General features: G+C 52.9%; 1 protein-coding gene across 1 annotated transcript; it reads left to right on the top strand.

The window, feature by feature from the left end:
• Nucleotides 1–221: 221 nt before the first annotated feature.
• Nucleotides 222–16,967, top strand: LOC101516887 (mast/stem cell growth factor receptor Kit-like). Its single transcript, XM_058678175.1, has 13 exons — nt 222–333; nt 5,117–5,277; nt 5,582–5,708; nt 5,965–6,069; nt 6,156–6,266; nt 7,947–8,097; nt 9,835–9,926; nt 10,823–10,944; nt 11,846–11,968; nt 15,486–15,597; nt 15,692–15,791; nt 15,972–16,077; nt 16,624–16,967. The coding sequence occupies exons 1-13, from the start codon at nt 222–224 to the stop codon at nt 16,750–16,752; spliced, it is 1,551 nt and encodes a 516-aa protein (XP_058534158.1). The 3' UTR covers nt 16,753–16,967.
• The last annotated feature ends 263 nt before the right edge of the window (nt 16,968–17,230 follow it).

The following is a 17,230-nucleotide window of genomic DNA, read 5'->3' as shown; positions in this document are numbered from 1 at the left end:
ATCATCATCACCACCACCTTCAGCATCATCACCACCACCTTCAGCATCATCACCACCACAACCATCACTACCACCATCACCACTCCTACCACCATCATAACCATCACCATCACTATGCCTATCACCTTGACCAAAACTATCACCACAACCCTTACGACCATCACCATCATCATGATTACCATCTTCATTATATCATCACCACCACTGCCATCACCTTCACCATGACCACCACCACAACCTACACTAATATCACCATCAACATCACCACCACCATTTCCATCACAGTTGTCTTTCCTGTCACCATGACCATCGCCATGTCATCATGGGATAGAAGTCGGAGTTTTGGCACAGCTTTTTAACAACAAGGCAAGCATCATAAGCAGTAGTTTGAACTTGCGATTTGTTCAGGAAATTCTCTGGCCGTGTAGACAGTAGGATCAAAATAAGCAGTGATATATCAGGCCAAGGAAACCCAGGCAGATCTGAAAATGATCCTCACCCCTAGCAAGAGCATCTTGTTCTGGGGGTTTTAATTTGGGCTTCTCTTCACTTGTTTTGGTCACTGTGGAAAAATAGGCCTGCTGAAGGTGAATATATCTAGTAATGCTGAGCTTGATTTAGCCTAGCAATTAAATACATTTTATAAATGCTACTAATTGTACCTTAAAATAAACCAGAACTCTCTGAAAGTGGATGTCACAGGCTAAAATTACCCATCTATTTTGAAATCCAATTCATAGCTTCCACTTAAATGTTCACAGATTATAGTAAAAAAAAATAAGAACTATCAAAATTATGAAATGTTGAAGTATAATTTAGAAGGAATTTATCAGTCATGATTTAATTAAGTACTTCTTTGCAGCTGTTCAGGTTTACTCTGGAACAAAAATATCTTACTCCAGCAGTATTAGGGAAAGCCAGAAGTTCTGGCGCAATAGTGTTTGCTCTTGTTTCTAGTTTTTTTCCCTTCCAAAAGTGAGACATGGGAAAGGTGTGATTTCCTTAAGTCTGCTCTTTATCTCTTTGAGAGCTATGAGAGGCGAAGACAGAGAGAAGTAGAGACAGAGTGAATGAGATGACCTCTGCTGGTTCACTCCCCCAGTGCCCACAATGGGGGAGCTTCAGCAGGTGGGAGCCAGGAGCCAGGTCTGCCCTCTGTGTGCTGGGGCCATCGTTACCAACTCCTGGGAAGCTGCCATCAGGGGTGACAGCCAGCTACTGAACCCAACTCTTCCGACCTCCTAACAGCTGGGCTAAATACCCGTACCAACACCTTTTAAAATGCAGAGGACATTTGTATATAAGGCCTCATGAGACAGTTGCACTGTCCCAAGTTCAAAGAATGAATGACTCGGTGCAAAAGACTTGAGGAACCCCCAAGGGGCTGAGAGGGTCCCTCATGCCCTCGTCCTTCATGCCTTACGTGAATCTGGATACCATGATGTGGGTCATGCAAAAACCCACCAGGCTAGTTCATCCTGAAAGTCTCAAAGGTTAAGTTTAAGCTGAATATGAAGTTGAGTTTTGGTCATCTTCCTGCATTCAACTGATTCAATGACCTCAGCCTCTCCTTCACCATCGCCAGATGAAGAAGAAACGCAGGATGGGAGGGGCCTGAACGGTTCCTAAGACAAGGATTCCTGGAGTCAGGGAAACAATTCCTGCTGCCGCTCTTTCAGGACCAGGAGCATCTGCTGTGACACAGGTGTGCTCTGTTCCCCACAGGTTCATGTGTTTAAAACATGTTGTTCCATGCAGAGATGCTGAGAGGTGCTGGAACTCCAAAGCAGGGCGACATAGGACAAGGTGGCTAGGTCCTTGTAGGCCTTGCCCTCAGAAGGGATTGGACACGTTTAAACAGATGGAGAAACACTGGCCAGTGTGAAAGAGAGGGAATATTCCAGGAAATAGGAGATGAGAGAACGACAGAAGAGAGGCACCTGGAGACTGGCAGAAGCAGGAAAGCAGTGGACACAACGGTGTGGCGTTGCAGTGACCGATAACCCAGGGGGATTTGACGAGCAGCAATCTGACTCCACCAGCAAAAGGTGGGAAGGGATGTTCACAGGGAGCTCAGGAGGTGAACCCAAAGAACTGCCCGTCCTGCTGGTCTCTGATTCAACCAGGAGCATAGACAAAGCAGCAGGTCCCAGATGGGCGGTGTAGGTAGAGTGGATTTCACAGCCCAGTCTGCCCCTAGAGCCAAACTGGGTGCCATTTTGTCTAGAGAGACAAAGGCTATGGGACAGGCCTGAGCATGCACTGAGCTGGGAGTGAACTCACTTCTGGCTCAGCGAATTGCAACAACATGGCATCCTACAGGTTCCACCCAAGACAGGTCCAAATAGCCCTCAGACCTGACGACCAGCAAATCAAGAACTCTATGAGTAACACATCAGGTGCCATTTTGTACAGTGTGGCAAAGACTTTGAGACAGCAGCAACAACAGTGAGCTGCACATGCACTGAGCTCGGTGAGAACTCACTGAGCTCAGTGCATTGCACTGGTCCCACAAGAAAGTGATACCAACTATGGCATTGTGCAGGTCAAAATAGGTCCATGTGGCCCTCAGACCCAAAGGTCAACAGGTGCTGCCAAGATCAGCACTACCATTAACCTAGCTATATAGGACACCTGAGGTCTCCCTAATCCTGGGAGCTGCTCCAACTAGAAGGGGGAGAAAGGTTGTATGGACAATGGTGCAGCTTCAGCATGGTATCACAGGAGGTGGAGAGTGGTAAGCCAGGAGCTGGGGCTATGGAGACCATGGTGGAAGTCTAACATAAGAATCCATACCTGGAACTTGCTAGAGGGAGTGACTGTAAACAAAGAGGCATGTACCAAGTAAAATCAAACTGTAGACATGTGGGTGACACAGCTTAGAAACCTGCCCCAAGAAGACTGATAACTGGAAGTACAATGACCAAGAGCAAAAGAAGAGACAAAGGCACAATGAATATTATTGAAGACTCCCCTGCAAAGGAGCAAAAGCCTTTGCCAACCTCAGAGTTAACTGAGGAAATACATGGAGAAAATGGGGGACACAGAATTCAGCACACTTGTAATAAAGTTTCTTATCAGCAACAACGAGAAGCAAGTAAAGCAGGCATTCAAGGAATATGTCACACTGGAAATGAATCAAATGAAAGCTGATATATCAGAAATGAAGAATACAGTGGAGCAAATGAAAACTACAGAGGAGAGTCTCCAAAATAGAATGAAGGAGGCAGAAGAATCTCAAAATTAGAAGATATTTCCTGTCACCAGGGGGAAACAAACAAAAAGCTGGAAGCAGAGCAGGGTCAAGCTAAAAAAAAAAAGCATTCAAGAATTGAAAGACATTATTAAAAGGTCAAATATAAGAGTTATGGGAGTTCCAGAAGGTGCAGAAAGAGAAGTTTGGTTTAAAAATATATTTGATGAAATAATAAGGGAAATTTTCCCTAATCTAGAGAAAGAATTGGGAAACGACATCCCGCAGGGGCACAGAACTCCCAACAGCATTGACCAAAGGTGATCTTCACCAAGACACATGATCATCAAGCTCTCTTCAACTGAACATAAGAAAAGAGCCTTAAATGTGCACGTGAAAAACATCAATTGACATATAAAGGAATGCCAATTAAACTTACAGCTGACCTCTCACAGGAAACTCTACAGGCAAGAAGAGAATGGAGCAACATATTCCAGATTCTAAAAGCAAAAAAATGTTGGCCCAGGATAATGTACCCAGCAAAGTTTTCCTTTGTCTTTGAAAATGAAATAAAATTCTTCCACAACAAATAAAAGTGAAAAGAATATGCCTCTTCCAAACCTGCCCTACAAACGATACAAGCAGGGAGCTGGATGGGAAGTGGAGCCACTGGGACCAGAACCGACTCCCATATGGGATCCCGGTGCACCCAAGGCGAGGACTCCAGCTGCTAGGCCACTCCGCTGGGCCCGGTATGTTTCTTTTTAATTCAATCTAAAGGGGATGGTTTCATGAGCCCATGCCACCTACTCCCACCCTGGCCATGTGATGTGTGGTAACACCCATGCTCATACTGTATTGCCAGCCAGCCAACTGTGCTAACCTGCTAATGGAGCTGGAGTGTGTACTTGACTAACGTCACCATGCGTTGTGTAAGCTGACATGTGTGCGTGCTTGTGTGAACCTGTTCATGTGGGAAGTTGTGTGTTTTTGCCACTGGCCCCATCAGAAGGGCACAGAAAGCCCACAGGGGCGACATGGTTACCTGGTACCCAAGCATAAGTCACCCAATTAAAGCGTCCGTTCAGTTCAGTTATCAGTTGCTTAAGGGGGTCGCAGGAACACGTTGGTGGACTGACTGGTGAGGCTGTTAGGAAATGGTTTCTTTTTGAGTTAGACAGCGAGGTCTCCCATGTGCTGGTTGACTTTCCAAGTGGCTGCAATGGCCAGAGCTGGGCTGCCCTGAAGCCAGGAACCAGGTGTTTCTTCAGGGTCTCCCATGTGGTTGCAGGGACCCATGTACTTGGGCCATCCTCCACTGCCTTCTCAGACCAGAGCGTGAAGCCAGATCAGAAATAGAGCGGCCATAACTCGAACTGGTGCTCATATTGAATGCCAGCGCTGGAGGTCAAGGATTAACCTTGTACACCACCACCCAACTCCCGAGTCCCGTGCTCCTCTTCTAAGAACGGGAGTGTGGACAAATGAGTAATTTGGTGCAGATTTGGAGGATGGGGAAGCTGGGTGCCCAGACAGGGCACAGGGTTTGGTTTTGTCGGTTAGTGGAGTCAAGTGCCAGAAAGTTAAGTTTTTTCAGAGTGAGTAACAAGAAGAAAGACGCTTCAGTGGTCCCAAAGCATGGGTTTCCCAGACAGGACAACGGGAGGTGCTAAGGGCCAAGCAGGCGGCGGGGTTGCACAGGGAAGCAGAGGAAGGAGACTAAGCCGCCCCACAGGAGGCCGCCTTGCTGTGGCTGGCTGCACCGGGCTGGGCGCATGCCTGGGCTGCAGCTAGCCCCTCCTCTGGCACAGCAACTTAGGGTGCCGTGGCTGGACAGAGCCCTTGGAGGAGCAAGGGTAGGTCACTGCCAAGGCCAGGGCCTGTCCCGCCATGGATGGTCCCACAGGGCAGGTCTGTCTCTAGGTGGCCGGGACCCATCCTGTGGGAGCGTGCTACGTTTCCATTTCTCTCACACCTTAGAGCAGACCCAGGAGCACACTCTGTTCACGCCCCTGGTGGGCTTCGTGGTCACGGCCATCATCATGTGCATCGTCGTCATGGTCCTTGCCTACAAGTGCCTGCAGGTAAGCGGCCACCTGGGCCCTGCTGGAGCGGGTGCTGCCTGGGCTGGCTACCTGGGTCCTGCTGGAGGGGATGCTCCCGGGCCGGCCACCTGGGCCCTGCTGGAGGGGTGTTGCTCAGGCCGGCAGCTTGGGCCCTGCTGGAGGGGTGCTGTCATGGCCAGCTGGGCCCTGCTGGAGGGGTGCTGCTCAGGCCGGCCGCCTGGGCCCTGCTGGAGGAGGTGCTGCCTGGGCCTGCCAGCCAGGCCCTGCCCTGGAGCTAGCTGACCAGTCAGCATGCTCACCATCTCTACCCATCTCCCCATAGAAGCCCAAGTATGAGGTGCAGTGGAAGGTGGTGGAGGAAATCAACGGCAATGACTACGTGTACATCGACCCCACGCAGCTCCGCTATGACCTCAAATGGGAGTTCCCCAGGGGCAGGCTGAGCTTCGGTCAGTGGGACCCCGGGGAACTTTCCGGGCACCGTTCTGGGAGCATTTCACAGCAGCTTTAGGGAACTAGGGTGGCTTCCGTGCTCTCCAGCCCCCTGCACTCACCAGTGTTTCCTGTGAGAGCGTGCAGAGCATGATTGGTTGGTTCGGGAAGGCAGGTGCATGTCCGTGACGGGTGCCTTGGCCTTGAGGTTGTGGCAAGAGGCCATGAGTCCTGCGCATCTCCACCGCTGACCCTGTGCCATTGCTTTTGCAGGGAAGACCCTGGGGGAGGGCGCCTTCGGGAAGGTGGTGGAGGCCACGGCCTATGGCCTGATAAAGTCAGACACCGCCATGACCGTCGCCATGAAGATGCTCAAACGTGAGTGTCTGCACGCTGCTGGCTGGGAGAGGGGAGGGTTTGCCAGGGGGCAGTCTTTGCTGCTAGCAGCTGCTTTCCTGTTCCAGCAAGCGCCCTTCTGATTGAGCGGGAAGCTCTCATGTCCGAGCTCAAGGTCCTGAGTTACCTGGGCAACCACGTGAACATCGTAAACCTGCTGGGCGCCTGCACCGTGGGAGGTAAGGCCATGTCCACCCTGGCCAGGACGTCCGAGGGCAAAGAGGCACCTTGCCCAGGGCTCAGAGTCAGGCTGGGTATGAGTTACCGCTCTGGGAATTTTAAGCAGAGTCTTGGTCCCACTAGCTGCCTGGTGTTGTACTAGCCGTCCCTGAGAGCATACATGTTGGTGATTCTAGGAGCCACATCACCAGAAGGTGACCCCATCAGGCATGCACACACTTCAGGAAGCTAGTGCGAAAGGGAATTAAAGATGAGATGATTTGAGTGGAAACTTTTATTTGTTTGAAGGAGTTGTGGAGAGAGGAGAGATAGACATCTTCCCATCTTGCTTATTCGTTTCCCAGGGGCCACGAAGGCCTGAACTGAGCCAGGCAGGGGCCAGGAGCATCATCTGGGTCTCCCTGTGGGTAGCTGGGGCTTAAGCACTAGGGCTTCTCTGTGCTTTCCTCCAGTTGCAATAGCAGGGAGCTGGGCTGCAAGTAGAGCAGCCAGGACTGGGCCCGGTGCCCATCTGGGATGCCAGCATCGGACCCTGTGACTTTATCTGCCAAGCCAGGACACCAGGCTGAAAAAAGGTTTTGAGATTCATACATTCAGGGAGTCTTTAAAAAATTTGTGGAAATTACACGTTGAGAAAAGGATGCATGAATTTTAAGTTTTCCATCTCAAAGAGAAGCTGTTGCATTCCTCAAGCACCCTTGTGTGTGACAGTAGCAGTGTCTTTTTTAAGACATTTAAGAAAATTTATTTGAAAGGGAGAATGGCAAGGAGGGAGAGAGAGAGAGGCATACAACCCCTACCTGCTGGGCCACTTTGCAAATGCCTGCTACAACCAGGGCCATTCCAGGCCAAACCAAGAGCCAGGAATCTCTGGGTCTGCCATGCGTGCCAGAGAACCAGGCCTCGGGCCATCCTGTGCTGCCCCCCAGGCACCTTAGCAAAGGTTGGCTTAACCCTTGCGCCACAAGATCAGTCCCAGTAGTGATAACTCGGCCAATGGGAAGGCTCTGTCTTACTTTGCAGGCTTCATGTGTTGTGGGCCCGTGTTTGATCACTGGAGTGCATGCCATCGTTTTAAACGGGCCCCTAAGCTCCCAGTTCTCAGATTGGCATGGATGGGGGCAAATGCTTTGCTTGTGCAGATAGCTGGCAGCCTCAGTGGAGGGCCCATCCAGAAAGTCTGCAGCAGGCGGGTTTGCAGGAAGATCGGGGAGGGGCTGCTCCTGCAGGTGCAGCCAAACCCACAGGAACATCCAGGGACAGCAGTAGGGTGAGGCTTTGGGCGAGGCCCTGAGCGAGCCCTGTAGACGTTGTCTCGCCCCATCAGGAAAGCTGCCACCACATGAGTTAACTGCGTGGGAAGGATTTTCTCCCCCAGCAGAAGTGTTGGGAGCCCAGCTCAAGGCAGGTGGGCCACTCCCAGCTGCCGTGTCCTGCTGCTTCTGTCTCCTGCAGTGCGGCCTTCTTCAGAGGACGCGAGCTCTCCTGCTCATGCTCGGTGGACCCTGGAGGGCTGGGGCGGGGAGCCTGAGGTCAGCAGAAGCCCCCAAGCACTAGACTCTCACCTAGGCCTTCGTGGGACCTGGAGGCTGCCCATGGAGGCTGGTGCCGGCTGCCGTAGACACCCCTTTGGGTGAGCCGTGGCATAGCTCATCCTGCCTTCTCTCCCATGTTTGCAGGGCCCATTCTGGTCATTACAGAATACTGTTGCTATGGTGATCTTCTGAATTTTTTGCGGAGAAAGCGCGATTCATTTATCTGCTCGAAGCAGGAAGATCCTGTGGAAGCCGCCCTGTGTAAGAACCTCCTGAATTCGAAGCAGTCCTCCTGGTAAGGCTAATTTCCATAAACAGGCAGCAGTTCGTGGGGTCAGGGAGACCCATCATCAAGGCCAATTCTTTAGAAAATGAACTTAGGTGTGAAATCAAGATGATGAAGTTATTCAAATGTTGATGAGCATGTTAGAGCACTCACAGTGTTTGAAAGATGCAAGGCATGTTAACTTTAGGTGTGGCCTGATGCTTTTGGTTTTAATCTGTCTCTGGGCCTGTGTGGCTTCTAGCCCCATTTCTCCAAGCATGGCTCAGTTCTGCTGTTCACCTGTGTGTTACCTGCCTCTCTCTGGGCTCGGTTCTGCTGTGCACCTGTGTGTTACCCGCCTGTCTCTGGGGATGCTGCTCACAGGGGAGCCAGGTCGGTGGGGATCTCCTCTCTCCCCGACTCATCCACATACACTCTGGCCCCTACCTTGAGCTCCCCAGGTGGTAAAAAGGCATCGGTCGCCAAGCACATTGTCAAAGACTGCACATGCCTGCCGTGTCTTCCTTGCCAGTGACATCCGTGTTTGGGTGATGGGTGAAGAGTGATGAACTGGTAGCAGAACGGGCCTGGACTCCTGTGCGTGCTTACCTCCCAGAGACACCGGCCGTGGGGAGTCACGGCGCAGCGCCTTACGTGGTCCGTGTGAGCTATGAGCGTCAGGTCCCCATGGACACGCCATTGGCATCACTGTTGGCCCTTTTCCTCTTCAAGCTGTTTTTGGTAGTTCTGGTTGGCGTTTGAAGCCCCAACCAGAGGGTCCTTTTTTATTGGTTTATTTTGATCTTGCAAACGTGCCAGTTGCTGACCCAGCACAAGTCCTTGGTTGGCAGAATGAACCATGCTCGGCCTTCCTTCTGAAACCCTGGCCTGTGCCGACGGGGGTGCTTCCGCGAAGGAGAAGGCCTGGGAAAGGAGTGCCAAGCAGCATCTACTTTGCTGCAGAAACGGAAGTCCACATGCAGGTGGGATCTTCTCGAAGAGCATGGGAAGTTGTGTCCTGAGCACACGAGGGTTTTGGACATTATTTTTATACCACAGGAGACACACTGCTGGGTTGTGTTTCCTGCTGCTCTTTGCGACATGCCCTCCTCCTATTTTTCTTTTTTAAACTCTTTGAAATAATGGCCTCGATTGTTCCATCCCGGGCGACACTCTGCGCCTTGGGATCCCATCTGGGGGTTGGAAGTGCACCACGTTCCGAGGGAGATCGTTGTCATGGTGTTTCTATGCTAATCAGAAGCAGGAAGTACTAGAAATCTTGAAGAGCCTCCAGCCAAATGGTGCAGATTCAAGAGGTCCAGATGACTCAGCAAATCATCCAAATGATTGGTGTTTATCTGAACTGCACACGGGTTTTTCAAACCGTCTCCCCTCAGTTCCCGCACGTCAAGGAGCCCTGCCTTTCCCCCGCCACAGGGCCGGAAGCTCTTCGTTTGGTGTGGTTAGTTTAGAGTTTGATGTCATGTCTTTTTTCTCTCTGTTTCCTGTTACAGTCCATCATGTCAGGAGACAGGACATGGAAGGGCCAATACATCCCTGGAACTTGGACCCTGCTGTTGCATATCCAGAGCTCGAATCTTCCAGAATTAGGTCTTCAAGTTCTTGGTTCAAATCATATGTTGCTTGCTTTTAGTGAAGTCCATTTGTTCCATAGCAGAGCTGGTGGGAGCTGGGCGTGGCCCTCGCTTGACTCCAACCTCCATACACCAACCCCCAAATTGTGACCCCATGTGTGTCTTCTCTCAGCAGTGACAGCACCGATGAGTACATGGACATGAAACCCAGTGTCTCCTATGTCATCCCCACCACAGCAGACAAAAGGAGAAGAACTAGAATTGGTGGGTACCTCGGGGGTCGGAGACCCGCCTGTTGTGGGAGAGGGCTCCCGACTGCAGCCTCCTGCTGGCATAGCCCGGGAGGAGGCAGGGACCAGCCTATTGCCGGAGAGGGCGCCCCACTCTAGCCGCCTCCTCACACCCTGGGAGCAGGCAGCCACGACTCAAGCCACTGGCTCCCTGCCTTCCACATGGACAATGTGGACTGGGGGCCTGGGGTGTGTTTGGCTTCGGCTCAGCCCTACTCAGCCTTTGAGAATATTTGAGGAGTAAGCCAGTCTTTGGGCACTGCCCTCCACCCCCATATTTCTCTTTCCCTCTCCAATAAGCCGACGGCTTTTGAAAAATGGAAGTGGTGTCCTTACACCTCAGACCTCACTGTGGTCGTAGCAGACAGCATTCCTAGTTACTGATCGATTCTTGGCACTTGAGTCACCTAGGCAGGGCTGGTGGTGAGAGGCGGGTGGGGTCACAACTGGGTGTTTGAGGTCAGAGGGTGTGTACACGCACATATCTGTGCTAGATCGTCTCCGTGTAAGCCTGTGTGTGATCAGACATGTCAAGCATGGGTGCACGAGATGAGATGCAGGTGTTCACACGCAGCCCTGGATCCTTGATTGCTGCCTGCCACACCAGCCAGGACACAGGCCTGTGAGAACACATGAGGTCATTTATTTCTGGTATTCAGGACAGTCCACCAGCGATAGGGACCCTGCTTTGGGTCCGTGCCATGTGTGTTACCTGCCAACGTCATTCATGGGCCCTGTGAGATCACCAGTTTGCTAATCAGCCCTGCGTGGGTGTCAGATGTTCCCCACCCCTGGACCGAGGTGTGGTGGTGCCTGTTCCTACCTTGTAGGTTTTGAATTACCAAAGAAAGCCTTCTCTGTCCCCAACAGGCTCCTACATAGAGCGGGATGTGAGTCCCACCGTCATGGACGACGACGAGCTGGACCTGGAGGATTTGCTGAGCTTCTCGTACCAGGTGGCCAGGGGCATGGCTTTCCTGGCCTCCAAGAATGTAAGTGGGCCAGCGATTGTGGTCAGAATCCTTCTGCCCGCCGTTCCAGGATGGAGTGTTCCAGAAGCAGCTTTGGCATACAATGCAGGAACCAAAACTGGGGGTTCGGGCTCTTCTGGTCGCGGCTGCGCTCCGGAATTCCTGCTGTGATCTCCTGAGCTCAGAGTGTGAAGCTGAGCTGCGTGAATATTGTTTCCTGTGCCTTGAATCCATTCAGAACCCGGGCTTTCACTCCCAGGGAGTGGCGAGCTCACCCCTGGCCCTTCCTCCTGGGGAAGTCGCAGCCCACCAGGCCCAAGCTTGGCTTGTCAGGCGCCAGGAAAGAAGGGGTCAGGGAGGATAATGATGGTTTGGGGAAGAGAAGGGCAGAGGAAGCGGGGAGCTTCCCCCAGCCAGTGAGCTGAGTGGAGAGCAGGAGTTGGAGAAGCCTCCCCTCAGCATCACCCATGACATTTCCCAACAATTACCAAACTAAAGGAGGAGACAGGGTGACTGAAATAAAGACCTACTGCCTCGCATCCTCAGGAGATGACAAACTCAAGGCTGCAGAGTCACTTTAGGAACTCTTGGAAAAGCTGTGGAAAGTGGTGCAAGCCAATGGGCATGCAGCCCCGAGCACGGGCCAGGGCAGCTGTGGGCAGTGTGCTTCCTGGGAGTGAAGGCAGCCCGAGAGGAATAGAGGTACTCATCCGGAGCGGCCTGGGAAGTGAGGCTGCCAGCCCCAGCCCTGAGCTTCCCAGACTCTTGGGACACTTTGGGGGCTTGCTTTTGGGCAGGTGCTTTCCACGCAAAACAGGAATGTTGGATCTGTAGGCTATCCGTGGTGCTCCGGTGTGCGAAAGAGCCTCATTAGAAGTGAATATGAATTTCCCTGGTTTTCTCTCCCCGCCAATCCTAACAGTGCATCCACAGAGACTTGGCAGCCAGGAACGTCCTCCTGACCCACGGTCGGATCGCCAAGATCTGTGATTTCGGTCTAGCCAGAGACATCAAGAATGATTCCAATTATGTGGTGAAAGGAAACGTGAGTACCCCATTTTTAATAAGAAGGAGTTGGTTAGGACTTGCCTAATTTTTGCAATGCAAATCCTGACTTGAGATAGTCCGCCCTAGAGCAGTCAAATGAAGTGTACTTCAGGAAGAATTTGCATCGGCTGCTAAACATCGTTTGGATGTTACCATCTGATAATAGAACTCCTAATTCTAATTGTGTAGTGCCGGGGCGTGTAAAGGAAACAGAAATAGCCTTAATTTTCATTATAGCTTGAGAATAGCAATGAACTTGATTTTTGCTCAAGTGTAACAAATGTAGACCTGAAGGTCACAGTGGGAGAATGTTTTTAAGATTGACATACTCAGTGGGAAAGATCACCAGCCGAGTTCTCGTTCAGAGTGAGCTGGCTGAAGGGGGGACTGGTGAAGTTTTGTTCGGAGCGCTGTAGTCCAGGTAGCCTCACAACCAAGCCAGGCCCCGGGGTGCTTGTCCTCCTCTCGTTAACAGTTGGAGTCTTTTCATGATGTTTGTTCATCCTGAGGTCCAGTTACTTACAGGAAGCTGCAGTTAGAGCTCATGGCTCCCATGGCTGTGCCCTGTTGCTGTGGAAGTCCCACTGGAGGGAGTGATGTGTGCTGCATACACATGACTGTCCTCCCATGTGTACAGTCCGGGTTTTATTTCCGGGGAGTGGAGTTCTGCTTAAACCCCCCAATATGCCGGTGTGTGGGCTCTACCAGCTGTAACCGGCTGTGGATGCTGTCAGGATGCTGCTGGGTGTATCTCCTGGCCCAAGCATGCAGTTCTGCTAAGGCCCCCTGGAGCTCACATCTGTACTACAAGCCTCACCCCCATCTGGTGTAACACAGTCAAGAATCAGTCCCTGAGTGTCACGAGAAGGCCAGGAGGGTAGAGAGGGCAGGGCTGGGCTTACCTACAAAACTCCTGTTAGAAATCAAAGTTGTTGTGACAGTGGCTTTCCACTCCTGCTTTGTGAGTTGTTGGTTAGTTGATCACTTATCTAGTTGGTTAGTGATGTTTGGTCAGTTGGTGTGGTTAGTGACCGTTGGGTAGTTGGTTAGTGACAGTTGGTTAATTAGTTAGTGACTGTTGGGTAATTGGTCAGTTGGTATGGTAAGAATTGGTTAGTTGGTCAGTTGGTTAGTGACTATTGGGTAGTTGGTCAGTTGGTGAGTTGGGTAGTGGCTTGGGTAGTTGGCTAGTAAGTTTGTTACTGACAGTTTAATAGCCAGTTAGTGATGGTTAGTTAGTTAGTGACAGTCAATTGGTCAGTGACTGTTGGGTACTTGGTTAGTGAGTGGTTACTGGTTGGTATTAATGGGGATGGCATCCTGATTGTGAATTCTGGCTCAAGTCATTTGAACCCAATAATTACAGGCATTGCTTTCGTTGAGGTACTGGGTAGGGAAACTTCACAAATTTAAGACCAACTCCCATGATGTGATGGCCCCAGACAGTGTGTCCTGGCTGCCTGGGTCTCTGCATGTCTTTCCCTGGGGCTAGGCTCTGTGTCCTTCCTCTTGCTGAGACCCCTTCCGGAATCCGGTGAAGTCTGTGGGCTCCTGGTCAGAATGCTGTGTGTGTGTGTGTGTGTGTGTGTGTGTGTAAAGCTTGAAGGGTTACCAAGAGAACCAGTCATACCCAAGTCTGGTGATCAAAATCTTGAAACGCAGATGTGTGAGGAAGTGATCCATGTGGTTCTGGAAGCTACTGTGGGAACAGGTGTCCAGTAGATGTTGAGAGATCTGTGTCCTGGGTGTGCACTCTGCCTTCACTTGAACCCTTCGGAGAGAGCTGTCATGGCCAAGTCAGGGTTGCCGGTCTGGGTTGGGCGCCCAGCCCCAGCTGTGCAGGCATTTAGGGAGTGGGCTGGGAGGCGGGCTCCCTTTTCCTCAAATACAAAGCATTCCTTTTCATTTAAAATGAAGAAGCAAAACCTGTACGGTTGGGCAATAGCTGCTTTCGCCAGAGTAGGGATATGGAGTAATGTTTATTGGCGGCAGAGCCACAGGTTCTGGTGTTCCACTTTATGCCTACATTTGTAGTTCAAGTTCGTGCTAGACTGCACTTCAGGAAAACGGATGCGTTGTCCCCCTCTCATTCAGGTTTCAAGGCCTCTGAATCCAACATATCTTACTGATCTCAGGCTAGCAGCCGCCTCAGCTGTAGCACAAGATCCAGGGAAGGCTGTGGGGGAGGGTTCGTTCACAACAGGCAGAGAGGCCAGAGGTCTCCCCTCTGCTGCTGTAGGCTGCGGCTGCGGTGAGGTCCAGCCAGAGCCTGCAGCTGGGTGCTCGCCTGGCAGACCCACGTCCTCGCCGTCCCTGCCGCCTCCCGGGCTGTGCGTGAGCCTCAAGCTGTGGCACGCTGCTGTGGCGCGCAGTGGCTCTCCAGCGTGCGCAAAGGCCTGCCTCTGCAGTGACTAAAATGTGTTTCAAGTGAGAAACCACCGCCTCCCGGTTATGTGGGTTACGAGGAGATTTAGAGTAGCTCTCTGTTAGCTTAGCACCGAGCATCTGGCAGGTTGTCTGAGTGGTGGCACCCAAGGCTTACCTTCACTGAGGTGACTGGAGGGAAGCCCCTCCACTTAGTGGGCAGCTGACGTGGGGGCTGTGTGTGCAGTGGGGGGCTAGCCGCCCTCTCCATTTATCCTGTAGAACAACTCGTGCAAGTCCAAGCATTTTTTTTTTTAAAGATTTTATTTTTCATTAGAAAGGCAGATACTACAGAGAGAAGGAGAGACAGAAAGATCCTCCGCCCGCTGGCCCACTCTCCAAGGGGCTGCAACGGACAGAGCTGAGCCAGTCTGGAGCCAGCAGCCGGGTGCCAGGTGCCAGGTGCCAGGCACCTTCTCTGGGTCTCCCATGTGGGTGCAGGGTCCCAAGGCCTTGGGCCGTCCTCCACTGCCTACCCAGGCCACATACAGGGAGCTGGAAGGGGGGACTAGAGGGGGGGAGCTGGAGGGGGGAGGGACAGCTGAGACGTGAACCAGCATCCACCACAGGATGCAAGGAGAAGATTCAGGCACGAGGCTGTCACGCCGGGCCCTCCAATAAAGTCAAAGACAGCCTGGAATCGTGGCCTGAGTTAGCACTTCCCAGGGAGCGTCAGGACGAGTTCCTTGTGCCTCTTCTGGGGTCCCGGATGACGACTGGCTGTCACCAGCCATCACTCCCCAGGAGGCAGGCAGGGGGCACCAACTGGCTCCCAAAGCTGCCCCACAACTCGGCTGTGTCATGTGGCCGCAGGTGGCTGCTGTGGAGACCAGGTTTCTGTTACTGCAGAGTGAGAAGGGGGGCTGCTTGGCCAGGGCCAGGGGCCTGAACTCACAGCTGGCTGCCCCCACCTTCTGTGCTCTCCTTCTCAAGCTATGTGGACTCAGCATCCCCTGGGGGTGCACGGTCAGCGATCATGTAGGTGAAAGGGCTTGGAGAAAGTGGTTCCAGAAGCTTATGTGGAGGGAGGCAGAGTAGTGATTGGGAGCTTGGTAGTTGAGGGGCATCTGCATGTTGTCGGTCCACTGTAGGCCCGGCTGCCCGTGAAGTGGATGGCCCCAGAAAGCATCTTCAACTGTGTGTACACGTTTAAAAGCGATGTGTGGTCCTACGGCATCTTCCTGTGGGAGCTGTTCTCCTTAGGTGTCGGCCCTCGCCCAGGGTGGGGTGGGCCAGGTGGGCGCTGGGAGCCTGAGTCCCCCTGACTGACGCCAGCCACCTGCTCTCTGTGCCTCAGGCAGCAGCCCCTACCCGGGAATGCCTGTGGACTCCAAGTTCTACAAGATGATTAAAGAAGGCTTCCGTATGCTGAGCCCCGAACACGCCCCTGCTGAGATGTAAGTGCCCCCTTGAAAGCCGTGCCCCTTTCCTGGCACTGTGCCGCATCTCCCCTAGCCATAAAGGACAGGGAGTGTCCCTTGCCCTGTGTCTGGTCACGTGGCCCTGAGCATGACACCGCAGCCCCCACCTGTGCACAGGGTGGTGGTAGTGGTGAAGGCCCCGCCCCATCCCGGCAGGTATGACATCATGAAGACCTGCTGGGACGCCAACCCTCTGAAGAGGCCGACCTTCAAGCAGATCGTCCAGCTCATGGAGACGCAGATTTCCAACAGTACCCATCATGTGAGTGGCCTGCGTGTAGGCGGCCTGGGACTGTGTCGGGAGGGTCCCCTTCTTAGGTGACTGTGGGGAGGCCTGACCCTGGCCCCTCATCTCATTGGTTGGGCTTTCTCGGGTGGCGGGAGGGCAGTGCAGTGAGCAGGGGACAGGTGCAGGAGCCGTTCATCCTGTGGAGGACATAGCTCGGTGCTGCAGGGGGTGGGCCTTCTGCTCAGGCAGGAGGGGGAGGGGGATGAGCCGTCCAACTTGGGGGTATCCTGTCTTGAGATCTGGGGGGCGCAAGGCTGGAAATCTGTCATTTCTGTTGCTGCTCCTGATGGAGGGAGAGGATCTATTCCAGGCTCGGAGCTTTTGCGTTTGTAGCTTTTTCTTCCTTGCTGGGCCGGCCCGGGTGTGGCCGGCTTGTCTTGAGCCTGGGAACCAGGGGTCAGGCAAAGGCGGAGTTTGCTTCTCCCGGGTCCCTGGGAAGAGGTTCCCACCCTCCCAACGCCCGGGAGGTGCGCCCTCTGCTGCCGCGTCTGACACCACTGCGGGCTTGTTCCCATGCAGGTGTACTCCAACGTAGCCACCTGCAGCCCCAAGCCAGCGCAAGCCGTGCTGGAGCACTCTGTGCGTGTTAACTCTGTGGGGAGCAGCGCGTCCTCCACGCAGCCGCAGCTGGTGCACAAAGATGCTTGAGCGGCCTCGGAGGACTGTGGCCCCATGCCGGTCCCTGAACCCTGTCTCCAGGAGCACACTTTAGTGGCTGACGAGGTCACTCTGCCCCATCCCCCACCCCCCTCCATCCCCTTGCATAGGTTTGAACTATACATATTATTCCCCGGGCGCAGAGGGAGCCCAGCACCGTGGCACTGGCTCAGTGCCCCAGCAGTCCTTTTCCAAGACTTCCCCAGTTCTGTCTGAGTTAGCTCGAAGGGTAGTTGAGTGGAGTAGGTCCCAGTGGACACTTTCCTGCAGCAGCCCTTCTGCGGCAGCCTGTGCACCTGGGAGAGCTTCCCAGTCTGGAAGCAGCCTTTGCGTGCGAGGCTGCCCGTGGATTTGGCTTCTGTTCTGTTGTGTCTTTTCCCATGTAGGAATGGATCAAGAACCTCGTGCGTTTTAAGGAAACAGTTTATAGCTTTTGTTTTAAGAGAGAAAAAAATGTACCCTGCAAGCA

The sequence above is a fragment of the Ochotona princeps genome, chromosome 20, assembly GCF_030435755.1.
Source record: "Ochotona princeps isolate mOchPri1 chromosome 20, mOchPri1.hap1, whole genome shotgun sequence".
Lineage (NCBI taxonomy): Eukaryota > Metazoa > Chordata > Mammalia > Lagomorpha > Ochotonidae > Ochotona > Ochotona princeps.
This window is presented reverse-complemented; position numbering and strand designations above follow the sequence as displayed.

Bases quoted from the DNA above. Each gene is read 5' to 3' on its own strand.
- LOC101516887 (XM_058678175.1), top strand. From the start codon at position 222: ATGACCACCACCACAACCTACACTAATATCACCATCAACATCACCACC. The intron at 5,278-5,581 runs GTAAGCGGCCAC...ATCTCCCCATAG, and splicing joins TTGCCTACAAGTGCCTGCAG to AAGCCCAAGTATGAGGTGCA. The intron at 5,709-5,964 runs GTCAGTGGGACC...TTGCTTTTGCAG, and splicing joins CAGGGGCAGGCTGAGCTTCG to GGAAGACCCTGGGGGAGGGC.